The sequence below is a fragment of the Cricetulus griseus genome, chromosome 5 (assembly GCF_003668045.3).
Source record: "Cricetulus griseus strain 17A/GY chromosome 5, alternate assembly CriGri-PICRH-1.0, whole genome shotgun sequence".
Taxonomy (NCBI): Eukaryota; Metazoa; Chordata; class Mammalia; order Rodentia; family Cricetidae; genus Cricetulus; species Cricetulus griseus.
In genome coordinates, this window is record NC_048598.1 from 89299639 (window position 1) to 89327401 (window position 27763).

Consider the following 27763-nt stretch of genomic DNA (forward strand, 5'->3'; position numbering starts at 1 on the left):
CACACTGGAATGCAAGTGGGGGTTCCAGATTATTTCCAAGAGAATCTTGTACAAATTTGAGTATATTCCTTCTGAGTAGAGCATGAGTAGCTTTCAATTCTGATCAATTGTTTCATGGAAGAAAAATCAATCCTGTTCCCTGCAGAGGTTCTCTCTTGAGGAATGTAGAATATACTCATACAAGCCCTTCAGATGTTTGTCTGAAGGTGTGTACTGCCAGTTAGTGTGTCATACTTACTCTACTTTCTAGAGAAATGATATCTTCATTGGACAACCAGATAACTTTTTTTTTTTGAGATACGGTCTCTAGAACATGACACTGGAAGGCCTCTGACTTCAAACTGGGGCCTTGTTCGCTTCTGATTGACTAGTCTTAGCCACTCTGGTGTGCAGCACCTTGCCTGGGAAGTCTGTCTCTGATGCTAGGATTAGAAGAGGGGAATCACCCCATTTACCCCCTCACTGCCATTCATCAGAGGTCAGCACACCTAACAATGAGTTCCCTTTGGTCAGATATCAATCAAGAAACATTTCTCTGGGTTCTAGCTAGTGACAGGTAGATACCAATTGCTGTGCACAGCAGTTAGGCATAAGAACGGTGAAGCAGGGAGTGGTAGCACACACCTTTAATCCCAGCATGGGGACTGGTGGATCTCTGTGAGATCAAGGCCAACCTGGTCTATATAGAGTTCTAGGACAACCAGGGCTACAGAAAGAAACCCTGTCTCAAAAAAAAAAAAAAAAAAAAAAAAAAAACCAAAACAATTACTACAAAAAACCAAGAAAACATGCTGGGTGTTGGTGACTCACGCCTTTAATCCCAGCACTTGGGAGGCAGAGGCAGGCACATCTCTGTGAGTTCAAAGCCAGCCTGGTCCAGGACAGTCTCCAAAGCTACACAGAGAAACCCTGTCTCGGAAAAACCAAAAAAAAAAAAAACCAAGAAAACAGAGGGGCTTGTATGTCTGAAAAGGCTTCTGTATGTCTGGTGCCTAAGGAACCCAGAAGAGGACATCTGATCCCCTAAGACCAGAGTTACAGATGGTTGTGAGCCACCATATGGGTCCTAGGAATTGAACTTGGGTCCTCTGGAAGAACAGCCAGTGTTCTTAACTGCTGAGCCATATCTCTAGCCCCTGAAAACTAATGTTATTTTGAGACAGAGTCTCACTGGGTAGCCATCCCTGGCCTGGAGCTGAACTCCATATACACCAAGCTGAGAGTTCTGGGATTAAAGGCATATGCGACACTCAGCTCTCTGAGAACTCTGTGTTGACTGTAGGAAAATAGATTACTTGTAACCAAAAGAGGGGGCAGCCTGTCAGTTTATTAAAATGACACATGTGATAAAATTGGATTTTAGAACTTCATCATATTTAAAAGTTTATCACATCTAACACATTGGGGGCCTGAAGTGTTTCCAGGATTCTTGATGAAGCGTTTAGATGTTGAAGAGACTGGGAATCACTACACATATCTGGTAGTACCTGGAAGGCAGTTATGGATTGTTGGAGCAGCCTCCACATATATTAAACTTAGTCAGCATTGACTGAAACTACAGCCTGTAACTGGTAAACTGCTGTGTAGAAGACTGTGCAGGAAGGAGAGGAGACTCTGCTCTATTCATTTGAACACTTGAATCCTTGGTTGTGTAATGACCAGGTTTTGTTTTGTACTGTGTCGATGAGAATCTAACCTAGGAATCACACAAGCTGGAAAAGTGCTTTAGCGCTGAGTGAGGAACCCCAGCCCTAAGCAATTTCACGAGAGAGAGAGAGAGAGAGAGAGAGAGAGAGAGAGAGAGAGAGAGAGATTTTTTATTATTATGTAGACAGTGTTCTGCCTACAAGTGTCCCTGACTGAAAGCCAGAAGAGGGTACCAGCTCTCATTACTGATGGTTGTGAGCCACCATGTGGTTGCTGGGAACTGAACTCAGGACCTCTGGAAGAGCATCTGAGCCATCTCTCCAGCCCTAGCAATTTCATTTTAAAGAGCTACAAAAGTTCCTCATAAATTTATTTATATTTAGCCTGGCGGTGGTGGCACACACCTTTAATCCCAGCACTCGGGAGGCAGAGGCAGGTGGATCTCTGTGAGTTGGAGGCCAGCCTGGTCTACAGAGTGAGTTCCAGGACAGGCTCCAAAGCTACAGAGAAACGCTGTCTGGAAAAACAAACAAACAAAATTATATTTATTGGTTTACTTTGTGTGCTATGTGTATGGGCACACACAGTACAAAAGTGTGCAGGAATTGGGTCTTTCCTTCCACCACCAGGGTACCAGAGATTGAACGATCAGCTTGGTGGCAAAGTGCCTTTAGCTTACTGAGTTACCGAGATAGCCTCATGTTTGCTTGTTGTGAGATAGTACCTTGCAGTTTAGTCCAGGTTGCCCTCAAACTCCTACTCTGAAGTGGTCCCCCTGCCTCAGGCTTCCAAGTAGCTGGACCTGTAGCTATGCTCCACTGTGTCCAGCTTGTGGTGTTTGTTTGTTCCTTTAACGGTTTGTTATAGAGTGTTTGAACATGTGTTACCTCAAACCTTCATCTTTAACATCTAATTCTATTCATTTCTTGTTTATTTTAGGGGCAAAGACACTGCAGAGTGTTGTGCTTAGTAAAATGAATTTTGAGTCTTTTGTAAAAGATCTTCTTCTGGTTCGTCAGTATAGAGTTGAAGTTTATAAGAATAAAGCTGGAAATAAGGCGTCCAAGGAGAACGACTGGTATTTGGCATACAAGGTGATTAATTCTGTTTCTTTCTTTCTTTTTTTTTTTTTTTAAAGATTTATTTATTTAATTTGTATATAGTGTTCTGCCTGCGGATATTGCTGCAGGCCAGCAGAGGGCACCAGATCTCATTACAAATGGTTGTGAGCCACTATGTGGTTGCTGGGAATTGAACCCGGGTCCTCTGGAGGAACAGCCAGTGCTCTTAACCTCTGAGCCATCTCTCCAGTCCCTTAATTCTGTTTCTTTTGAATGCTTGTTTTAGAAAGTTAAAAAAAAAAAAATTAGGATGCATGTTTTACTATATTAACTAGGCTGTGATAGCAAAATGGTTTGAAAAATTTTGATATAGTGGGTTTGTTTGTTTGTTTGTTTGTTTTGTTTTTTGAGACAGGGTTTCTTTGTGTAAGAGCCCTGCCTGTCCTGGGACTCACGCTGTAGACCAGGCTGGCCTTGAACTCACAGAGATCAACCTGCCTCTGCCTCCTGAGCGCTGGGATCAAAGGTGTGCATCACCACCACCTGGCTCAGAATTCAGGGATTAAAGGGCACCACTTTCCTTTTTATTTCCCTAGAAACAAGTCCAGTTTGTCGTCAAACTTTTGGCCCTATTGCCTCAGTTCCCTCTGTGCTGATGTAATTATGACCATGCTCTGCCACACCTGACTTCAATTTTACTATTTCTGAAATAAGTCAGTTTTTATTGTCCATAACCTCTCTTTTACAAATACGTCATTTGTGTCTTTGTAAGTACATTTCTCATTAAATGTGTAGGTTCAAAGGAGCCTGGAATGTTCTTTTTGTGGATTGTTTGTTTGTTTGTTTGTTTTGGGGAGTGGATAGCCTCTTTTTATAGCCCAGTCTGGCCTTGAATTGAGCTCTCACCCTGCTCTCTCAGTTTCTCATGTGCTGGGAAGTTTGAAAATCCCTTTTGGCAGAATAAGTTTTAGATGTGCCTACGAGTTACAAAAGAACTGGAGCCAGGCATGGTGACGTGTGTATAAGGTCGTTATTCTCAGGCCAGGCTGAACTTCAAGGGAAGTCCATCTGGATAGAAAATGGCGCCTGCAGCTGGTCGTGGTGGCGCACACCTTTAATCCCAACACTCTGAATGCAGAGGCGCTAAGAGATGCACACACAAGCACACGCACATGGACGAACTCACACATGCACACACAAATTGAAGATACACTGAAAAGCATGTTTCTGTAAGGAAATATAAAATTTATCAAGTTTAGAAAATATATTCACTAGCAAAAATTTTAAGTATGTTTTAAATTTCCTAAAAATTGCCTTTACTTTTGCTTAGGCTTCTCCCGGCAATCTTTCTCAGTTTGAAGACATTCTGTTTGGTAGCAATGACATGTCGGCTTCCATTGGCACTGTGGGTGTTAAAATGTCCACAGTTGATGGTCAGAGACACGTTGGAGTTGGGTATGTTGATTCCATCCAGAGAAAGCTGGGCTTGTGTGAGTTCCCAGATAATGACCAGTTCTCCAACCTCGAGGCCCTTCTGATTCAGATTGGACCAAAGGAATGTGTTTTACCAGGAGGAGAGACTGCCGGCGACATGGGGAAACTGAGGCAGGTAAGGGACTCCAGTCCAGGGAAGTCCTTCATACCCCTTCCCCCTTATTCACTGAATCTAGGAGACCTCTAGATGCTAGGTAAGTACTCTGCCATTAAGTTATGATCCTGGTTGATGTCACTTCATTTGTGGGGGAAGAAACAGTTTAAATTCTAATGGAAACAGCTGCCGGGCGTTGGTGGCGCATGCCTTTAATCCCAGCACTAGGGAGGCAGAGGCAGGTGGATCTCTGAGTTCGAGACCAGCCTGGTTTACAAGAGCAAGTGCCAGGATAGGCTCCAAAGCTACAGAGTAACCCTGTCTTGGAAAAAAAAAATTTTTTTTCTAGTGGAAATAATGTTTTATTTAGAGGACCATCTTGATATTTAACTTTGAAAGGAACTTGGAGTCCTTAATGTCATCAGGATGAGTGTTTGAATAAGACTTGCTTTGCCATTGACCTATCCCCCCTCTCCTTTTCGGTCTTCACTCCAAGAGCATTATTTTACAGTAAATATAACTACTTAATTAGCATGGTTTATCAAATAAATAGTGTATTGTTATTTAGGATATATTTATTTTAAAAGTATATTTCTGGGGATCTTGGCCAGGAACATGCTCTGGTTAGGTAGCACTATGGTTAGGTATCAACCCAGACCTAGAATTTTATTTAATTAGAAAAAATTTTTAAAGATGTATTTATTTATTATGTGTACAGTGTTTTGCCTGCATGCCAGAAGAGGGGCGCCAGATCTCATTACAGATGGTTGTGAGCCACCATGTGGTTGCTTGGAATTGAACTCAGGACCTCTGGAAGAACAGCCAGTGCTCTTAAAGATCCATCTGTCCAGCCTCAATTTTAAGTATTTTGAGTCATAGCCTTACTTGATAGTCCACGTTAGCCTAGCACTCAGTCATCCTGCCTCAGCATCCTGGGTTCTGGGATTATGGGCGAAGACTACCACATATGGCTTCTAATTTTTAAATTTTATTTAACTTTTATCAAAGTTTGTGTAGAGCTCAAGTGTGTGCGTGCGTGCGTTCGTGTGTGTGTGTGTGTGTGTGTGTGTGTGTGTGTGTGTGTGTGTTTGTGGTTTACTACTGTTATTTTAGATTTGCTTAGGATGGTGTCTCATGTAGCCAAACCTAGCATTGTACTTGGAAGAAAAAAAATAGATTTTGTTTTGTTTTTTGAGACAGGGTGTCTTAGGGTTTCTATTGCTGTGAAGAGACACTGACCATGGGAGCCCTGGCAACTCTTTTTTTTTTTTAAGAGTTATTTATTTATAAACAGCATTCTGCCTGCTTGTATGCTTGAAGGCAGAAGAGGGCACTATTTTTCCTTATAGATGGTTGTAAACCTCCATATGGTTGCTGGGAATTGAACTCAGGACCTCTGAAAGAGCAGCCAGTGCTCCCAGCCTTTGAGCCACCTCTCCAGTCCCCGCCATGGCAGCTCTTATAAAGGGAAACATTTAATTGGGGCTGGGTTATAGTTCAGAAGTTTAGTCCAATCATTATGCTGGGACGCATGGCAGCACACAGGCAGGGATGATGCTGAAGAGGTAGCTGAGGGTTTTACATCTCGATTGGCAGGAAGAGAGAGAGACATTGGGAGTGGCTTGAGTGTTTACAACCCCAAAACCCACTTCCAGAGACACACTTCTTCCAAAAAGGCCACACCTACAAATAGTGCCACTCCCTGGAGACCAAGCATTCAAACACATGAGTCTGTGGGAGCCATTCCTATTCACACCATCCGGGGTCTCGTGTAGTCCTGGCTGTCCTGGAACTTACTCTGTAGATCAGGCTGGCTCTGAACTCAACAGAGATTTGCCTGCCTCTGCCTCCCAAGTGCTGGCACCATGACCAGCTAAAAATTCACGAGTGTTTTACCTGCATGTGTATATGTGCAGCATAGGAATTCCTGGTGCCCATGGAAGTTAGAAGCCGTTAGATCTCTTGGAACTAGAGTTACAGGTGGTTCTGAACCACCCTGTGGATGCTGGAAATTAAACCTTGGTGAGCGTGCCCAGTGTTCTTAACCACTGAGCCATCTCTCCAACCCTGGTAGATATTTTTTTTAAGGGATGTTGTATGTACTACTTGTATAGTCCAGCCTGGCCTGCCTCCCAAGCGCTACAGGTGTGTGCTACCATGCCTACCTGATAACACCCCCCCCACCCTTGTAATACTGGGCATTGGTAAGGTTTCCCGAATTGCAGGCAAGTTCTCTATTGCTGGATTTATGTATCCCCAGCATCTCATTTTCAGAAAGGGTCTCACTATATTCTTTAGACTAGCCTCCACTCCAGCTTACTTCACTGCTGGTTAAAGGTGTGAAGGTGTGCATCACCATACCAAGCAAGGAACTTTTTTTTTTTTTGGATTTTTGAGACAGGGTTTCTCTGTGTAGCTTTGGAGCCTATCCTGGCACTCAATCTGGAGACTAGTCTGGCCTCGAACTCACAGAGATCCGCCTGCCCCTGCCTCCCGAGTGCTGGGATTAAAGGCGTGCATCACCAATGCCTGGCGCAAGGAACTTTTTTTGAAAGTTTATTTTTGTACAAGTTTAAAGTTGAATTAATAGTTCATAGTTTTTGCTCCTTTTTTTTTTTTTTTTTTTTTTTTATATGAATGACTGTGTCTTTCTGTGTAGTCCTGGGTAGCCTGTAAAGACCAGGCAGGCATCTACCTCTGCCTCCAGAGTGAGTTGGTAGGTTTAAAAGATGTTCCTAGGGACTTGTATGGTGAAGAAAATTTGGTAGACTAATAGTCTTGTAAGCTGTCCTTACTTTCTGTCTGTTAGAATTTCCCTTTGCTCATTGATTGGCATGCAGTGATTTGAAATGTTTTCCATAAACAGGTTATTCAGAGAGGAGGGATTCTGATCACAGAAAGAAAGAGAGCTGACTTTTCCACTAAAGACATTTGTCAGGATCTCAACCGGCTATTAAAAGGCAAAAAAGGAGAACAGATGAATAGTGCTGTCTTACCAGAGATGGAGAATCAGGTATGTGGGTTACAAGTATGAGTGTATCATAAATCATAACAGGGACATTTTAAAAGGCTAATTCGCTTTTAAAAATTGCCTTATTATGTATGTGAGCACATTTTTAACAAATTCTCAATCAATGCGTTTTACCAATAAAGACTTGGGAGCCAGATGCTGGGGTGAAAATCTGCTCGCTCACAGAGACAGAGGAAGCTCCCAGCTGACCTTCCTCAGCTGACTGACGTCCAAGAAGCCATACCTTCTCCTATGCTGTTTCAAGACTGCTCCTATCTCCCTCTTACTCTCTAAGGCTTTTTTTTTTTTTTTTTTTAAATCATCCGATGTTCACTTCCTGCTAGCTGGTTGCTTGCTCTGCCTCTTGACATGTGGTTGACTTTTTTTTATTCCTGTTTACAATATTCAAGCAGAAAGTGCTTGGATTAAAGGTGTGTGTTAAGGCTAAGCCACACCACAACTAGAAAGAGGCTTTTCCAGTACATAACACAATCTTGGTGTAGCATAAATTCTAATTGTTCTTTTTTGTTTGTTTTGTTTTTCAAGACAACAGTTTCTCTGTATTGCTTTGGAGGTTGTCCTGGAACTTGCTCTGTAGACCAGGTTGGCAGTGAACTATCTCCTCCTTCCTTATATTCCTCTCTAGTGCTGGGACTAAAGGTGTGGGACCCCAAGTGCTGAGATCACCTTTGCATGAGCTCTTGTTTCTCTTTTAGACTGGATCAATTTTATGTAGCTCAGGGTGGCCTTGAACTAACAGACATCAGTCTGCCTGTCTCCTGAGTGCTAGGATTAAGTATGGCTACCTTTGCCCTCTGGTCTTCAGGCAAGCTTTATGTGTTAGATCATAAACAAAGTATCAGCACACTCGGGTTCACAGTGCAGTCAAATACCCTGAACATGTGTGCTTATGTGCGTTCATGTGCACACACCACAGCATTCAGGTGGAAGTCAGCAATGTTGAGGAGTCAGTTTTCTTCTGCCATATGAATCCTGGGGATCAAATTCAGCAAGTGTTTTCATACTTCTGTCACACTTATCTTGAAATCTAAACTGTACATCAGTGATATTATTTGTTTTATGTACAATAAAGTTTGTGAGAAAACTCAAGAAAATGGCTAGAAAATTTTAAGCATAACTTTATATAGTAATATTTAAAATTTTATTTTTAATAATGTGTATGTGTGTGTGGGTGTTATGCTGCCCTTTGAGGCTAGAGACATGGGCTTCCCCTAGAGCTGGAGTTCCAGGTGGATGTAAACCACCTTTTGTAGGTGCTGGGAACTTATGGGTCCTGGAAGAACAGTACAGGCTCTTAACTGCTGAGCTATCTCTCCAGCTCTGTATATATGGCTCATCTCTGTAGCGTTTATATATAGAAGAGGTTTAGCATTGACATGTGAACCTGACATGTAAGCCTGTTGATTCCAACAATTGGAAGGTAGATCAGAAGTTCTTAGCAAATTTAAGTGTCCAGGACTGATGCCTTCGGGGCTGTGATCGGAACCAGCTGACCGGCCCCAGGTCCGTTCCTGAGGGGGGGGGAGTGTTGATGAGGGAAGGCTACCTATCCAACGGCGTTTAAGACAGAGACATCTGATCATCACAGTAGGGCAATCCAGTTAATACTGAAAAGCCCCCAGTTTATTGATGCATCGTCTTAAGAAACTATCCAAAGGTTGGGGCAATGGCAGAAGACATCTGTTAACATGTATAAAGGGCTGATAGCAATTATTTTCCTTAATCCTAAAGACACTCCTCTGCAACATGTACTCAGGCCTTCATACTCAGGCCTTCCAGCCTTCAGGCACTTCACCCCAGCACTTATTACTATCCTTCAGGGTGGGTGTAAACTGCCCTGGCCCAAGTCTTTTTCTTTTTAAATTTAATTTATTTATTTATTTATTTATTATGTATACAGTCTTCTGCCTACATGCCAGCAGAGGGCACCATGTGGTTTCCGGGAATTGAACTCAGGACCTCTGGAAGAACAGTCAGTGCTCTTAACCACTGAGCCATCTCTCCAGACCCCCCCCCCCAAGTCTATTGTTATTTAGATAGGAGCCATTCTCCACTGAGGCCAGGGCATCTGTAGCTACTAGCTGACATCTAAAAGACAATAGAAATTCTGGGCTCTGCTGAACTTATGGCAGGGTGGGATAGATTTCCAAAATAATTCCCAACATTTGAGGCTAGCCAGGTGTGATGTGAGAGCATGTTTTTAGAAAGAGAAGGGGAAAGAAGTTAATAGCCTGATTACTGTATCTCTCTCTCTCTCTCTCTCTCTCTCTCTCTCTCTCTCTCTTTGATTTTTTTCGAGACAAGGTTTCTCAGTGTAGCTTTGGAGCTTATCCTGGCACTTGCTCTGTAGACCAGGCTGGCTTTGAACTCACAGGGATCCGCTTGCCTCTGCCTCCCAAGTGCTGGGATCAAAGGCGTACACCACCAACGCCCGGCATGATTACTGTCTCTTAATAGAGGACATAGCATAATGTTGCCTGTCTCAGCTTTGCTGTGGACCAGTTCTGGGATCTTTCATAAATTCCCTAGCCTTTTTAAGAAACAATTTAATGTTTTGTTAAATGAGAATAAATATGTCTATCTGTATTGAAGGTTTTTTTTTTTAAACTTTTTTTTTAAGAATTATTTTAATAAAGGTTTTATTTATTTATTATGTCTTCTGCCTGCATGCCAGCAGAGAGCACCAGATCTCATTCAGGGTGGTTGTGAGCCACCATGTGGTTGCTGGGAATTGAACTCAGGACTTACTGGAAGAGCATAGTCAGTGCTCTTAACTGCTGAGCCATTTCTCCAGCCCACATTGAAGGATTGTTATTGGAGGTGTTTTTTTGTTTTGGTTTGGTTTTTTGGCTTTTTTGTTGTTCTTTTGAGACAGGGTTTCTTTGTGTAGCCCTGGCAGACCTGGAACTCACTCTGTAGCCTCACAGAGATCCGCTTGCCTCTGCTTCCTGAGTGCTGGGGTTAAAGGTGTGCACCATCACTGCCTGGCCCAGTTAATACTTTCTTATGGTTAGGTGTGGCTTACTTGTACAGTCTAGTACTTCATAAGCTGGGGAAGGTGCATTACTGATCAAAACAAGCTTAGGCCACAGAGAGTCCCCTGTCTCATAACCAAAGAAAGAATGTTGATGTGTGCCTCCTGGTGACACGAGGGTAGATTCTTTGGACAGCCTTGTATGTTAATTAGTTTGACACAGGCAATTATTGTTATCACATAGGAAAAATAGGTGTGTTAAAATGAATCAGTTGTTTTGTTAGAGACAGGGTTTCATATAGGCTGCCCTTGAATTGGTGATTATAGACAAAGTTGGCTTTGAATTTTGATCTTGCCTTCTTCATAACCTGAGTCATGGGTTTGTAGGTAGGGACGATCATGTCTGGCCCATTGGATATAGTTTATATATAATTATTTTGTGTGTTTGATTGCTGACATGAGCGTGGATATCGGAAGATACAGATTAACTCAGTTCATCAGCCTTGTGCTCTAAGTGAGAACACTAACCCAATAAAACATCTCACTGGCTCTCAAGGATATTTTAAATAAGTATTCATCATTATTTGATGTCTTGACTTCTTGCTGTTTTAATTTTTTTATTGTGTATTAGTCACATAGAATATAGATAATTTAAACTGTTCTTTATTATTTTATATAATCTTACATATCAATAGGTCTGTATGATAATTTGTAACTGAAATTCTTACAACTTAATTGTTCTTCTCTAGCATCTGTAGCTCAATGTCAGTAGTATTCCGTGCTTCCTACCGATGTGGATTTGTGTTTTTGAGACTTCTTACTGTCTTCATGTCTTTAGGGGACTATCCTGGTTCTGACAGTTGATTAGTTTGCCATTGTTTGTTTGCTTATATAAATGATTTATAGGGCTGTATTTTTATGTCTTTTTTCTATTTTGTTTCTAGAGATAGGGTTTCTACTTTATGTATACTTCTGAAATATGGTGTGGTTTATTTATAAATGAGATCAAAATAACAATGAGCAGTATTTTAGAAGGTGTAAAAAGGCAGTCTGGTGGTGGTGGCAGTGGCCCACACCTTTACACCAAGTACTCTGGCAGCATAGGTAGGCTAATCTCTTGAGTTGGAGGCTATCCCAAGACAGCCAGAACTATGCAGAGAAACCCTGTCTTGGAAAACTAAAAAGAAGTTGCAAAAAGGCAACATTAACAGGACTAAATACATGGCCTTCTTTATTTCTTACAGATCAGAGATTTGGGATTAAATTATATAAAGATAAAAAAATCAAGTTTTGCAACTTGAAACTATTTACTTACTAAAACTTTATTAATACTTCAGTAAACTATACGAAGACGATGAGGAGACACACATGTATGATTATAGAATTGCGTGCCAGTCAGTTCAGATCCTCTAGAGGGGATTCCCAGCATAACCTCATTCATTTGTAAAGACACGGAGCAGTCCTTGTTTAGACACAACTTCATCTTGTCCAGCGTGAGCCATTCTTCATTATTTATTTATTTATTTATTTATTTATTTATTTATTTCCCGCTTTCCGAGACAGGGTTTCTCTGTAGCTTTGGAACCTGTCTTGGCACTCACTCTGTAGACCAGGCTGGCCTTGAACTCACAGAGATCCGCCTGCCTCTGCCTCTGGAGTACTGGGAGTAGCGCCACCAACGCCTAGCTTCACTCTTCACTTCTTGATGGTTTTCTTTTGCACATGTGCATGTCTTGTTGTCTGCCTCTTAGAGCATACATTTACCTTCCTCAACCACCAGCCGCTGGTCTTCATGGAGAGTTCCATGGTGACTCTCTTCCATCATACCTGGAATCACATGAGCTTTCATAGCCTCCTCTTTTTTTTAACCTCTTACTGTAGTAGAGTTTTGAATTAAAAAAAAAATACAAATTCTGCTATTCCCCAGAAGAAAATCTGTTATAAAGGACAGTCTCTATGGGGATTGATTCCAGCTGTCCATTCTCCAGGGATGTAAACTGTCTTCCTTCTGGTCTCTCATTCCAAGCAACTGGGTTTCTTTTTGAGACAGGGTATCACTGTGTATGTATCCTTGCCTGACCTGGAACTCATGATGTAGTCCAGGCTGGCTTCAAACTCACAGTCCTCTTCCTTTGCCTCTCAAGTACTGGAAAAAAAGGCTGTACCACTGTTCCTTGTGGGTTTCACTTTAAACATGCACCTTTATGTAATTATTGTGTTTGAACATGCATGTATGGTTATTAGGGTGCCCCAGCAGCATGTATGTGTGAGCATGTGTGTATGGTCATTAGGGTGCTCAGCATGAATGTGTGAGCACACGATCATTAGGGTGCCCTGCCATCAGGGGATGACCTCCGGAGTTCTCTTTCTGCTGTGGATTCTAGGGATCAAACTCAGATCATGAGATTTGGGGAGTAGCTGCTTTTACCCACTGAGCCCGTTGACCAGCATGAGAGACAAAGTTTCACTTTGTATTCTATATTTGCCCCAATTTGCTACATATTCCAGGCTGGCCTCAAACTTCCACTTTTCTGTCTTGGTCTTTCAAGTACTAGAAACCCAGGCACATGCCTCCATGCCCAGCTAGTCTTATTTTACTTTTGTTTTGCATTTGTAGTCTCTAGTCTTGGTGATAGAAGAATCTTTTACTGTAAATTTATTTTTAGGTTGCAGTTTCATCATTATCTGCAGTAATCAAGTTTTTAGAACTCTTGTCAGATGATTCAAATTTCGGACAGTTTGAACTGACTACTTTTGACTTCCGCCAGTACATGAGATTGGACATGGCAGCAGTTAGAGCCCTCAACCTTTTCCAGGTAAAAAAGGCAACATGGGTTAAAAATACTGAATGATTTAGCTGGGTGGGGTGGCACAGTTCTAGGCCAGCCTGGTCTACAGAATGAGTTCCAGGACAGCCAAAGCTTTACAGAGAAACTCTGTCTTGGGGCAGGGGAATGGGACACAGGGACACACACACACAAAAAAAAGAATAATTTTTAAAAAAAGTTTCCTTTCACAAATAATGATCTCTTTAAGGAATTTGAATTTTGTAATGTTATAGCTAGACTAGGTAAGTAATTTTTAATTGTTGCATTTTATTTTTTCTAGTGAGACAGTATATATAGACTTGTCCTAGTCTTTTGGGTAATTTTGTGTTACAGCAGTGCTTTAAAGTCCTGTTTCAAATTTGTTTAAAAATTGCAGTAATTATGAAGCAGTTTAGCTGAGGGCAAAATGTTCATATGGAAATATAGAGGTTTTACCTTGGAGAATTTTTTGTGGATAGTTCAGAGTTTATATTTGGAGAACAGTATTCATTATTTCCCCCAATTCTATTTCATGGCATAATAAAGTCTTTGTTGATGAGTCTTTTTATTTTACTTTTTTGTGTACTAGGGTTCTGTTGAAGATACCACTGGCTCTCAGTCTCTGGCTGCGTTATTGAATAAATGCAAAACTGCTCAAGGACAAAGATTGGTTAACCAGTGGATTAAACAGCCTCTCATGGATAAGAACAGAATAGAAGAAAGGTATAGCATTGAATGTGTGCTTTCCCTACCTTTGAGCAATTTCCTGTAACCCTGTTTGCTAATGCCACTTATTCTGATACACAACTTACACTCGTTTTATTTTTTGTTTTCTTTTGTTTTGGGGCCCTGGGCTGACCTTGAAGTCAATATTTAGCTGAGGATGAATTTTAATCTTTAAAAACATTTTATAGCTGGGCAGTAGTGGCTCACCCTTAATCCCAACACTTGACTGGCAGAGGCAGACAGATCTCTGTGAGTTCAAGGCCAGCCTGTCTACAGAGTGAGTTCAGGACAGCCAGGGCTGTTACATGGATAAACCCTGTCTCATTAAAAAAAACAAAAAACAAAAAACAAGCTGGGTGTTGGTGGCGCATGCCTTTAATCCCAGCACTCGGGAGGCAGAGGCAGGTGGATCTCTGTGAGTTCGAGGCCAGCCTGGTCTCCAGAGCAAGTGCCAGGATAGGCTCCAAAGCTACACAGAGAAACCCTATCCCCGGGGTGGGGGTGGGGGTGGGGAGGACACACGGCACACACACAACAGTTATCTGTATTTCTTATTTGTGGGTCGAGCACAAGTGGAGGGCGGGGAGGACAACTTTCTGGGCTTGGTTTAGTTCTTTCCTTTTACTGTGGGTTGTTACATCTAGCCCGTGTGCACCACGAGGAAGGAGAGAGACACCACTTAAGTGTTCCAGTGGTTTTTTTTCTTAAGATTTTATTTATTTATTATGTATACAACATTCTGCTTCCATGTGTATCTGCAAACCAGAAGAGGGCACCAGATCTCATAATGGATGGTTGTGAGCCACCATGTGGTTGCTGGGAATTGAACTCAGGACCTCTGGAAGAGCAGTCGGTGCTCTTAACCTATGAGCCATCTCTCCAGCCCCCAGTTCCAGTGGTTTTAATAATTCACTGTAGGAGCAGTGTTGCAGGACAGGAGAGCCTTGTTTCTTCTGGCAACCCCAAGCAGGGGCAGAAGTGGGGTTTATGATCACAAAATTTGTTGCTAATTTACCGTTACAGTTTTCACCAATCAGAAGTTAAAGATTAAAGATTTTCCATGTGTTTCCCATCATTGTCAGTTGATATAATGCAAGCCTTTCAGTTCAACCAGTCAGATTCATTTGTTAGAACCTGCTATGCATCTTTGTATGTGCAGGAGCTTGAGGAAATCAGAAGAGGGTGTCAGGTCCCCTGAAACAAGTTAGAAACAGTGTGAGCTGCTGCATGGGAACCGGAAATAGAAACTGCTTTCTCTGGAAGAGTAGCAGTACTCTGGTCCACTCGGTCCCTTCTCCAGACCCCAGGAATGGTTTTGAAAACCAAATGTTGGTCTGGTGAAAGACTCAGTGGTTAAAGGTGGTTGCTTCCAAGCCTGGTGGCCTAGTTCATCTGAGAGACCCACATGATAGATTGCAAAAACTGATTCTTGAGCTTTGTCTTCTGACCTCCATGTGTGTGCTGTACATGTATAAGCACATGTATACACAGATATAATGTCATAATTTTTAAAAGTACCCGATGTTTTATGATTAATTTCCAAAGAGTCATGTTGGAATTTCGGGGATTAACTGACTCTAAAAATACATCTCATGTTCCAGTTAAATGTTGATTTAATACAGTGTCTAATTTTGTGCAGCTGAGAGATTGAATTTAATATGACTGATAGGTATACTCTGTTAATGCCAGTGGTAGCTTTGATGTGTCTGAAATTGTGGTTTTTAAAGTGGCATTGTCAAGGAAACAGAAGTCTTTTCCTTTTTTTTTTTATGACATCTGTTATCTAGAAATGTAAACTGACACTATAATTTACTTCTGAAGTGGTTTACTGAGTAGGCTTATGAAACTAGCAATTCATTAGGCTTTTCAGGGTATCTGGGTCAGACTGAGGGAGTGTTTCGAATTGCTGTGTGCTAGTGTGCTGTTCTTTGCTTTGAGGCAGGGTGTCCTGTAACTCACTTTGCTAGGCAGGGATCCCCTCCCTTCTGACCCTGCCTTCACCTCCCAGGTGCATTATGAGGTGGCTGACTGTGTTTCTCTTGTGTTAGCCTTATAGATGGGCTCCCTCCTCTCCTTCTCTCCCCCGTTCTCTTCCCCTCCCTCCTTCCCCTCCCAGTCTCCCCTTCTCTCCACCACTCTCTCTCCCTGTCTCCTCTGCCCTCTACCCCCCAGACAGGGTTTCTCTGTGTAGCCCCTGGAACTTATTCTGTACACCTTGAATTTGCTGAGATCCACCTGCCTCTGCCTCCCCTGTGCTGGGATTAAAGGCATGTGCTATGACTATCTGGCTTAATTTTTCATTTTTAAGGTTTTTCCTTTTTTCTTTCTTTTCTTTTTAGCTAACCACAGTGAGACCCATATGTAGTCCATATGTAGTATAACCCAGTACTGAGGAAGACCAAGAGCCAGGATAGTGATTTAATGTCTCTTTCAACCCTGTCTCATTTAAAGAAGGGTGTGTGTGTGTGTGTGTGTGTGTGTGTGTGTGTGTGTGTGTGTGTTTGGCACACTGGTGGAAGTCAGAGGACAACTTGGGGGAGTGAGTTCTACTGTGTGGACTCCCTGGACTCCCTGGGAATTGAACTCAGGAACTTAAGCTTGGTGACAAGTGCCTACCTATTGAGCCATTTTATCATTTCCTCTATTTATTTTTTCAGATTAAATTTAGTAGAGACTTTTGTTGAGGATTCAGAACTGAGGCAGACTTTACAGGAGGACTTACTTCGTCGATTTCCAGATCTTAACCGACTTGCCAAGAAGTTTCAGAGACAAGCAGCGAACTTACAAGACTGCTACCGACTATATCAGGGTGTGAACCAGCTCCCCAGCGTCATACAGGCTCTGAAGAAATACCAAGGTAATGACAACTTTGTTTCACTTAACTCTTTTGCTTTTCTATCTTTTTTTTTTTCCGAGACAGTGTTTCTCTGTGTAGTTTTGGAGCCTTTCCTGCCTCTCACTTTGTATACCAGGCTGGCCTCAAACTCAGAGATCCAACTGACTGCCTCTGCCTCCTGAGTGCTGGGATTAAAGGCATGCGCCACCACTGCCTGCCCCCGGCTTTGCTTTTCTATTTTTTGATCAGCCCTGTCTTGCTTCACTCACATGCTGGACAAAGGTGCTGTTTGTTTTATTTTTATTTTTATTTTTTTAATGAAAGGCAAGGCAGGTCTAGTACCCTCTCTGATGACAGGTTTCTAATAGGTTGTATTAAGCTTCACTTGATGGTGGAAGCCAGAAGTCTTGAGATAACTTGGAATGTTTGCTACTTAGTATCGTGTGGATGTATTTTGCAATCCTAGAAATGAATTCTCACCAAGGTTGATGGCTCAGTCCTGTCTCCCAGCTACCAGTGGCGGTTCAGGCATGAGAATAAATAGCAAATACAAGGCCTACCTACGGTACAGAATAACTCTAGTCCAGCCTGGTATACAAAGTGAGATGCTTGCAGATAAACAGATAAATGGCCCAGGCACTCAAGAAGAAGAGGCAAGCAGATCTCTGTAAGTCTGAGACAAGCTTGGTCTACATAGCTAGTTCAAGGCCAGCCAGGGCTATGCATTGAGACCCTATCTCATAGAAACCAACCATCTAAATAAACAAAAAGAAGTAGGCCAGGCATGGTGGTGTAAGCCTTTATATTCCACCACTCAAGAGGTAGAGACAGGTGAATCTTTGAGTTTGAGATCAGCCTGGGCCAGTTACATAAGAAGACCCTGTCTCCAAAAGGAAGTGAAAAATAGCCTGGTCAAGCACTTGCCTAGCACACACAATTTTTAGTGCTCTGACCCAGATAAAGAGCAATGTCAGTGTTACTGGGTATATTATTAATGGGATAGTCACACAGAGTAGCAGTCATTTAAACAGTTTTGTTGCTAAAGAGTCATAGGACAGTGTGTATGGTTGTAGTTTGTTATAGGAACAGGATACAGTCCAGCGGGAGTATGACATGGAAGGATGTGCATCTTGCCCTTTGGAACCACGGAGCACAAGGTGGAGTCCAACAGGGACTTAAAAAATGTTTTCTGGGGGCAAAGGAATGTGGCCCAATTGGTAGAGTGCTGGCCCAGCTTGCCCATAACCTTGGGTTCAGTCCTCAGCAGTGCAGAAAGACGGGTGTGGAGGCACACTCCTGGAAGTAAGCCTCTAATATATCACTCAGGAGGGTCATCCTCAGCTACTGAGAGTTTGAGGCTAGCCTGGGCTAGAGTTCTTGTCTCAAAACCAAACCAGATCAACATGTTTGCTGTCCGGGGAGCATTTTCCTGTTTGATAACTAGCCTCTAGAGTCAGGGCTCTGAGGAAGGCCTTACTGTGACAATGTACAAGTCACCAATCCCAATACACACTGAGAAGCTCAGCAAGCTACTCTGAATATTATACCATTTTGTATGTTTATGCTTGTGTGTTTGTCATAGTTACATTATAACCAGCAGTCATCACCATGTACGAACCTTAACAAAAGGAATGAACAAATTGGGCTCTTCCAGAGACCTGTGTTCCCAGTTCCTCTGGATGCTAGGTGGGAGGACTAACTTGGGTTTGAGATCAGCCTGGCCATCCAGCACAACCCTGTCTCAACAGCAAGCCCACGGGCTGGTGTAAAGCTTGGTAGAATTAACTTAAGCACATCCCATGATAGGACAGAGGGTCTTGCCATGCTCACAGTTGAGATCGAAATGAAGTTCCTAGCTAGCTGTGGTGGCATAAGCTTATTAGCCAGTCCCTGAGAAGTAGAAACAGGAAAACCAGGCATTTTGTGTGATCCTTGGCCATATAGTGAATCAAGTATTTTGGGGTGCTCCTCGATGGACCCTGGGTTAGGCACAGACCACACCCAAATACAAAGAGATCCTTTTGAAGCAAGGCAAAGAGATAAGGCCACTGAATCTGAATCTAGCAAATAGCTTTGTAAGTGTTAATTTTAAGAGGTAAGTGGCCTCCTGTTAGAATGAGCTGAGATGGGTTGATAAATTCTGATGGATTATTTAAATTAAGGTAGCCAAATGGGGATTTTTGATTGGTGGGCCTTGATGTTTTGACAGTTGGACCTTGATGATCTGCCTCAGGGATGAGTCAGGCATAAGAAAATGGCCAAATATGGGATAGATCTTGGTGGCTAGCTTTAGGAATGTAATTTAAGGGTTTAGCAAGGGAAAGGAGAGGTGGAAGGGGAAGGAGAATGCCTATTTGCCATGTCCTGACCTGCTAGAGCCCTTTATGTGAGTTCAAGGTCAAAGTAGAATACATAACACCCTGTCTCCCAAAAAAAAGCTGATAGCATATTAATGAGTAAAGTCAACTAGCTTGACAAATGTGTATGAGTGCAATCTGTGGTGCATGGATGTAAAAGCAGTGTATGCACTTATGAATATATGTGCCCAGGTCAGCCGGGTGGTAATGGTGCACACCTTTAATACCAGCACTGGAAGGCAGAGGCAGTCGGATCTCTGTGAGTTCGAGACCAGCCTGATCTACAAAAGCTAGTTCCAGGACAGCCACCAAAGCCACAGAGAAACCCTGCCTTTAAAAAAAAAAAAAAAAAAAAAAGTGCCCAAAGCAACATGTTAGGTATTTTCTGTACTCTCTGCCTTACTGCCTTGGGACAGAGGTTCTCACTGAATCAGATACTTGCCTTTCTAGTTGGGTTGAGTGACTGGTGAGGTGAGCTCTTGGGATCTGCTGCTGCCTACCGCACGGTGGGGTCATAGGTGCAGCCATGCCTTACTCTCTATCTGGCTGCTAGGCATTCGAGCTTAGTTCCCATTCTTCTAGAACAAGTAAGTGCCCCTACGTGTAGCTTTTACCTTGAAGTGAATGTATGTTTCTACAGCACCAACTTCAGTTTCTATAGTGTTATTAAGTATCTAACATGTAAAGTATTTTAAGTTCCAACCAAATGTCAACAGCACTGAGAACTATTAACATAGCCCTTAGTGGCTTGGTGGTAGCCTGCTTGTGTGCCTGACTGGGTTTGAGTAGATCCTTTAGTACTGTGGGAAAATTTGGTTCTTTTCCAGACAGATTTAAATTCGATTCGTGATGACAGAATATACATTAAATCTTTTTTTTTTTTTAGGATTTATTTATTGTGTATAGTATTGTGTCTGCATGTATGCTTGCAGGCCAGAAGAGGGCGCCAGATTTCATCACAGATCGTTGTGAGCCACCATGTGGTTGCTGGGAATTGAACTCAGTACCTCTGGAAGAGCAGCCAGTGCTCTTAACTGCTGAGCTATCCAGCCCCACATTAAATCTTATGTTAACCTTTTTCCTTACTTAAAACTTTTTTTTTCTAATTAATTCAAATTAGGAACAAGCTTGCTCTTCTTCCCCTCCCCCAATCACCCCATGAGCCCCCTACCTCATTCCCCCTCCACTCTTCAGGGAGGGTAGGGCCCTCCACATGGGGGGGGGGCTCCCCAAAGTCCACCACATCATCCTGGGTTGGGCCTAGGCCCTCCCCCATGTGTCCAGGCCGAGAGAGCATCACTTCAGGTGGGATGGGCTCTCAAAGTCTCTTCTTACACCAGGGAAAAATATTGAAGTAGGAGGGCAACTTTGGGTAGTTGGTTCACCTCCATCATCTGGGTCCTAGGAATTGAACTCAGGTAGTCATACTTGACAGCAGGTCCCCTTACCCACTGAACCATTTGTTGGTCTGAGGTAATAAAGGGTTAGGGAGATGGCTTAGCAGTTAAACCACTTGGTACACAGGCATGGGGACTGAGTGCTGCTGGATTTTCTTTCCCGCCTGGACCCACAGCTGCTTTAGCCCCAAATAAACACACAGATACTATATTAATTATAAAACTGTTGACTGGTCACTAGGGCTTCTTATTGGCTAGCTCTCTCTTTCTCTCTCTTTTTTTTTTTTCAAGACAGGGTTCCTCTGTATTGTTTTGGAGGCTGTCCTGGAACTCACTCTGTAGACAGGCTGGCCTCAAACTCACAGAGATCCGCCTGCCTCTGCCTCCCAGGTACTGGGATTAAAGGCGTACGCAAACAACGCCCAGCTCTCTCTCTTAATTATTAACCCATAACTACTAATCTATGTATTTCTACATGGGCTTATTTTACCAGAGAACACCTGGTGCATCCTGTCTTCCCAGTTTCTTCAGGGCATCTTTTGCAGTCTCTCTTTGCCTACCTTTCCCATAATTCTCATCTCCTAGCCTCGGTTATCTTTCTGCCTCTACTGGCCAAACAGTGTTTTATTCATCAACCAATAAGAGAAACATACAGAAGGACATCCTCCATCAACTGAGATTGGGATCTCCAGAAACCATGGAAATGTCAGGTGCAGGTGCTTCTGATTCTAGGTGGCCATAAGGGATCCTTGAAGTACCAAGCTGACTAGTAAGGGTAGTCACATCAGCGAGCTCTGGGTTTGATTAAGAGACCTTCCCTCAGAATGAAGAAATGGCTCAGTTGTTAAGAGCACTCATTACTCTTCCAGGGGACCTGAGTTCAGTTCCCAGCACCCACATGGTGGCTCACATCTGTCTGTAACTCCTGTTCCAGGGGATCCGACACCCTAACACAAACATACACAGACCTTCCCTCTAAAGACTAATGTGGAAGAGCAGTCAGGGAAACTCCTTGACAGCAGCCTTCAGCCTTCACATGCATGAGCATCTACACAGATCTGAGCATGGGTGCACACACCACATACAAACAAATGGAAAGAAGAAAAAGGAGTGTGGCCTTGTTGAACACGTGTGTGACTGTGGAGGTGGGCTTTGAGGTCTCATGTATGCTCAAGCCATGCCAAAAGAATCAGACCACTTCCTGTTGCCTGCAAGTCAAGATGTAGGACACTACCCACGTCTGCCTGCACACTGCCATGTGGCACCATGATGATAATGGACTAAACCTCTGAAACTGTAAGCTACACCGGTTAAATACTTCCTTTATAAGAGTTGCCACACTCATAATGTCTCTTCACAGCAATAGAAACCCTAACTAAGACAGTGCTCTTCCTTTCACAGTACTTTTATAGAAATATTCCTGCTCTGAGCTGGTGAAATCCCTGAGTGGTAAAGGCTCACTCCCAAGCCTGGCAATAGGAGTGCAATCGTCATAACTCGTCCAGTGAGAAGAACTGAGTCCTGCATGTGCCCTCTGGTCTTCACACGTGGACCATAGCACATACACAAAGCAGACAGACAAACATGGCATTTCTTCTTAGTTCACGCCCTACTCAGGGTTCCTCATTAGTTGTGAACTCTTGTTAGTTCCACTAAAGTTAACTTAAGATAGTTCTTGGGATGTCCCTGTTTCCATTCACTGTGATTGTTTGTTTCTCCTCTTTGTACTTCATTTTTCCCATGGTATAAATGAGTGGCATTGGTCTTGCATTTCCATATTATATAATTTTTTTCTGGTTTCAACAGTATCTTCCAGCAATATTAGGTGATTGACAAGAATTAGGGATGCAATGTAACTATGGAGGTAAGTGCTCCAGACAGTCTGCATTTTGGACTTAGCTTTTTTCACCTATCTCTCACCTTATAAACTGTTGTATGTTTTTTGCTCTTTTGGCTTTTGTTTTTTTTTTGTTTTGTTTTGTTTTTTTGTTTTTGTTTTTGAGTCTACTACACAGCTCCCAAATAATTACATACATGGAGACTTGACTTGTTTCTAGCCAGCTTTTTTTATCTTAAATTAACCCATCTGTCTTTTCTTCTGGGTTTTTAATCTCTCTCTTCTGTAAATCTTACTTTCATTCTTACTCCGTGTCTGGTTGGCTTCCTCTCCTTGTTCTCTTGCTCTCTCCTCTGCCTAGGTTCTCCTCCTATTTATTCTCTCTGACTGCCAGCCCCACCTTTCCTTGCTCCTGCCTTGCTATTGGCTGTTCAGCTCTTTATTAGATCACCAGGTGTTTTAGACAAAGAAACACTGCTTCACAGAGTTAAACAAATGCAGCATAAACAAAAGTCACACACCTTAAAATAATATTCTACCACAGTAAACAAATATCATTTTGTTTTCTGAGAAGTCAGCTTAAAACATTTAATTTATTTATTTTGGTCTTTTTGAATGGGGTCTCATGAACCCTGGCTTTCCTGGAACTTGCTGTGTAGATCAGGCTGGCTTCAAACTCAGAGATCTGCCTGCTTCTGTCTCCCAAGTGCTGAGATAAAAGGCATGTGCTGGCAGGGCAGTGGTGATGCACACCTTTAGTCCCAGCACTCGGGAGGCAGAGGCAGACAAACCTGAGTTTGAAGCCAGCCTGCTCTACAGAATGAGTTCTAAGACAGCCAATACTATGTAGAGAGATCCTGTTTCGAAGACAAACAAACAAAGCCCCCCAGAATAAATAAATAAAAAGCATTCTAGTCTGTGTCCTTCCTTGGTACCAGTCTATGCTCTCTTCTTTCTATTTGAGTTTCTGAAAGCTTGCACCTCCTTTCATATTCTGTTCACCCAGTTGCTTCTATTCTTGACCACAGGACCAAGCTGACATTTGCTGAGTTAGCTGTTTGTTGCTAAATATAACAAACGGATGCAGCCTGGGCAGGTAGACTCTATGCTGAGGTCTTGTTCTGTTGTGTTCCCGATTTCTTTATTCTGTGGGCCCTCCCATCCCCATCAATTTTGAAGAGTTCAGCATTGTTCCTTAGTGTGTTGATTTCACAGAGGAAACCAAAACAGACTAATTTGTAACAAAAGAAAATAAAGCAAGTATAAAGTTTTTAGAGCAAAAGCATGATTTTGAAAAAGCGGGTTAGTGTATATTATTTATAGAAATTACATGTAACTTGCTGTCTTGTGATGTTTTCGGTTCTGATTGATTCTAGGCTATACTGTTAGTCCAGAAAACACTGAAAGTAAAGTCTCTTCACAGACAGTAGGGGGCAGCAACTGTATGGAAAGTAGGTTTGCAGTGATAAAAGTTTTTCTCTGTAAGAAATAAGCACTTGCTGGCTTATTGGGAGGTCCCAGCAGGTGCTCAACCCCCTTGACAAAAGTGGCTGCTTAGCTTTAGGTGGGATCCCACAGGGATGACACCTGTCTTAGTTATTGTCCCTATTGCTATGAAGAGACACCATGACCACAACAACTCTTATAAAGAAAACATTAATTGTGGCAGCTCCCTTACAGTTCAGAGGTTTAGTCCATAATAATGGTGGGGAGCATGATGGCATGGAGGCAGACATGGTGTTAGCAGGCTACATCTTGATCATAAGGCAACAGGAAGTGGACTGAGACAGTGGGCAGTATCCTGAGCATATGAGACCTCAAAGCCCACCCCCACAGTGACCCACTTCCTCCAACAAGTCCATACCCCCCCTAACAAAGCCACACCTCCTAATAGTGCCACTCCCTATGAGCTTATTGGGGCCAATTACATTCAGACATGTCAACAGATTGATATGCTAAAGCTAGATTGCCCTCACATCCAGAAATGGGGCTTTGAAAGCACAAAATTGACCTTCATTGCTGTCTCAAAGATGCTGGGGTACAGTCTAAAATAATAAATTAGCAGATTAAAACAACTCATCAGATATGTAAATTATTTTATGCCTAATTTATCTATTTTTTGTTTAAGATATTATTTAATTAAGTGGTTAAGAGCACTGACTGTTCTTCCAGAGGTCCTGAGTTCAATTCCTGGCAACCACATGGTGGCTCACAACCACCTTGAATGAGATCTTGTGCCCTCTGCTGGCGTGCAGGCAGAAGACTGTATACATAATAAATAAATAAAATCTTTTAAAAAAGGAAGTAATGAATTTTTATTTCTAATTTTAATTATGTACATGTGGGCCTAATACCTCTGGATAATTGTTAGCTGCCCAGCTGGGTCTGAAAACTGAGCTTGGATTCATTCATACTCTTACCCAGTGCGCCATCTCTCTACCTCCTGAAGTAATAAATATAAATGAAACTTTAGGATAACTCCAGAAGCTATTTTATGACATAAGTGTAGTTGATATTTTGGCTGATAACAGACAGTGGTCTGATGATACTACTCAAGTTTATACCTGTATTAATAATGAGGAAAAAGACAGTAAAGGTCAGAGAAGATATAATGGCGGAATTTCTTCTGTGTTCATGTTCTATCTTGCTTTCAAGGGGTTTGTGGACCTTGCCTTAGCTTGCATAGGGCTGTCTAGGATGTGGCAGTTTGTAGAGAATGTAGTTTTTCAATATCCAGATAGAAACTGGCAACTGAGGTTCAGTAGAGATTAGAAATCAGAGAAGGAATTCCAGGATGGTAGTGAGGATACAGGAGGTCTGTGTTGGAGAGGGTTTTAAGAGTCTTACATCTATAACAGGTATTTTTGTAATACCATGGGAAAAAATTTTTATGTGTATAGGTATTTTACCTGCATGTGTGTGAACCACATTTGTGCCTAGTGTCCTCTAAGGATGTTGAACCCTGGAACTGGAATGAAAGACATCTATAGCACTCACTGGCCTGGGACTAGCTCTGTATATGAGGCTGACCTCCAACTCATTGAGTTCACCTTGCAGATTAAAGGCGTGTCTCAACACACCCGGTGGCGGGGTGTTTGCTTTTAATAAGAGTCCAGTTTCAACAAATTACACATTTGCACTGAGGCTCAAAATTCAGTCTGTATGTTGGGGGCTTTTTTATTTTATTTTTTTAAAGCATTGGCAACTGTTTTTGTACCCTTCATCTACATATCTTAGCGTAGTGGAAAGCAAAGTGGATATTAATACCTCTGAGATCTTCATTGCTAAGATTCGTTCATGGTGGAAGTGGTTTAGATTTTCTGAGACAGGCTCTCATAGTATAGTAAGGCTGCCCTCAGAACTTAGCGATTCTCCTGCCTCAGTCTTCAAAGTGCTGGGCTTGCAGGGTCACACTGCCATTATCCCTTTGCAAACATAAATGAAGGCAGGGAAGAAAGCCATTCTTCAATCCAGCATCACTGTTTTGATTGGCTGCCATTCATCCTTTTACCAGTAGTTTCTAAGCCAAGGAGATAAAGAGCCAGGCATTGTAACACAACAGACATTATGTAGGCAAAGTGTTGTTTACAGTCTGACTAAATGTTTCACACATATGTACTGTTTTCTCAGTGGGTTAGAGGCTGTTGTGGTTAATAATGAAACATGACTTCATAATAGCTTTTCATCATTCTCATTCAAGAGCTACTGAAATTGGATTTTGTTACTTTGGTAATAAATTTAGTGGGTAAGGGATCACTCGCAGAATTCCTGTAAGAATTTATTGGAGATGAGAGGGAAAAAAATCCTTGTGTCCTAACTGGAGATGTAGTTTTCCTGCCCCAACTGCCTGCTCCCAAATACAGAGGCTTAATATTATTTACAGATGCTTGGCCGATAGCTCAGGCTTGTTACTAGCTAACTCTTACACTTAAATTAACCCATGTTTCTGATCTGTGCTTTGCCACTTGACTCATGGCTTGTTAACTCATTTTCTATATGTGTCCTGCTTCCTTGGCAGCTGGCTGGTGTTTCTTCTGATCCACCCTTCATCCCATCAATCTTAGTTTGGCTTTCCTGCCTGACTTTATCCTGTTTAGCTATTGGTCAATCAGCTTGTTTATTAAACCAATCATAGTGACATGTATTCACACAGTGTGCAGAAGGATTATTCTACAGCAGCTGATTACTAGTGGTAGTGTCTAGTAACTGCTCAGTGTGGAGCACTGCCTATGTGCTGTATTACCTCATGCACCTATCTTCTGGCTGTTGTCATCGATATGCCATTGTCCTGACAAGGAAAGGGGGCTTGGGACACCATGTTGCAGATGAGAAAGCCAAAGAGCAGAAAGCTTGGGGCTGGTGTCCAGTTCTGACTTCACTCCTTGCAGTTTACTTTGTTGGTGCTGTTCTCTTCCTCACGCAATTCCCCAGCATGACTCTTTCACATCCAAGTTCAGTTTTTTAAAGACTTGATTAGTTAGCCTGTTAGTTGGAACACTTGTGTTGTTAATGGAATTTAGAAATGTAAATTAGAGGTCTTATTTTAAAGGCTTTCTTTGACTTTGTCTCATTAGATCTGCAAGAAGCAATGTTCATTGAGTTGTAATTAATGTTTCTGTATGGCTTCTGAAGAAGAAGACAGACATGCAGGGAAGGCAGTGTCATCGTAGGAGGCCTGGGTGGCGCCACAGTATTTCCCTGTCTGTAGAATAAACTCAGGGTTCACTTTTCATTAAGACATAACTATACAATTAAGTTTGGAGACCTGCACAGTTTGTGCTTTGTGGTTCAAATGATGTTCTATTTTGTTATGAGCGGCTGTCTTTATTTTTGATTTTGCTTTGTTTTAGGAAGGCACCAGGCATTGTTGATGGCAGTTTTCGTGACTCCTCTTATTGATCTTCGTTCTGATTTTTCGAAATTTCAAGAAATGATAGAAACAACTTTGGATATGGATCAGGTATGAGATTTACATTTAATTCCCTCAGCAGAATATTTTTGAAAAGAAAAGAGCAAGCATAAAACTAAAAAAGCACATAAGAAAAAATGTGATTTCTATTGAGGGCTTTTTTTTTTTTTTTTGGCATTGTGGCTCCTTTGGAAGCCTATCTATGTAAGTTGAAGTGACAGACAAGGAAGAAATGGATTTGATAGGAGTCCTGGGATCAGATCCAGGGCCTTGATGAGGTGGGCAGGTGTCCATCCTGGTGCTCCATCCAGCCCCATCCCTTTTGTCCTTTAAAACAGCGGTTATTTCAGTGAAGGTGAAAGTCAGTGGCAGAGTGATTGCTGGGTGTAAGTGGCCTGGGTACAGGGGCTCTTCCTCTTGTTTACCCTCCTGCCTCACTCAGAGTGTTGAGAGCGAAGGATTATAAGGATGTATGTTGTTCAAACATGGAAGAAAATGTGTCATAAATTAGAATTACATTTTAATTCCAAGACAGAAGGAATTGTAGTTACTAGAAGTATTGGCCATGGTGGCTTATGTAATCTCAGCTCTCA

General features: G+C 42.2%; 1 protein-coding gene across 1 annotated transcript in view; it reads left to right on the forward strand.

Moving 5' to 3' along the window:
* Positions 1-27763, forward strand: part of Msh2 (mutS homolog 2) — a 52562-nt gene that overhangs the window by 2047 nt on the left and 22752 nt on the right. Inside the window, exons 2-8 of the mRNA XM_027417993.2 lie at positions 2587-2741; positions 4039-4317; positions 7163-7309; positions 12968-13117; positions 13698-13831; positions 16492-16691; positions 27112-27221. Of these exons, the coding sequence (XP_027273794.1) occupies positions 2587-2741; positions 4039-4317; positions 7163-7309; positions 12968-13117; positions 13698-13831; positions 16492-16691; positions 27112-27221 (1175 nt within the window). The remainder of the gene's footprint in view (positions 1-2586; positions 2742-4038; positions 4318-7162; positions 7310-12967; positions 13118-13697; positions 13832-16491; positions 16692-27111; positions 27222-27763) is intronic.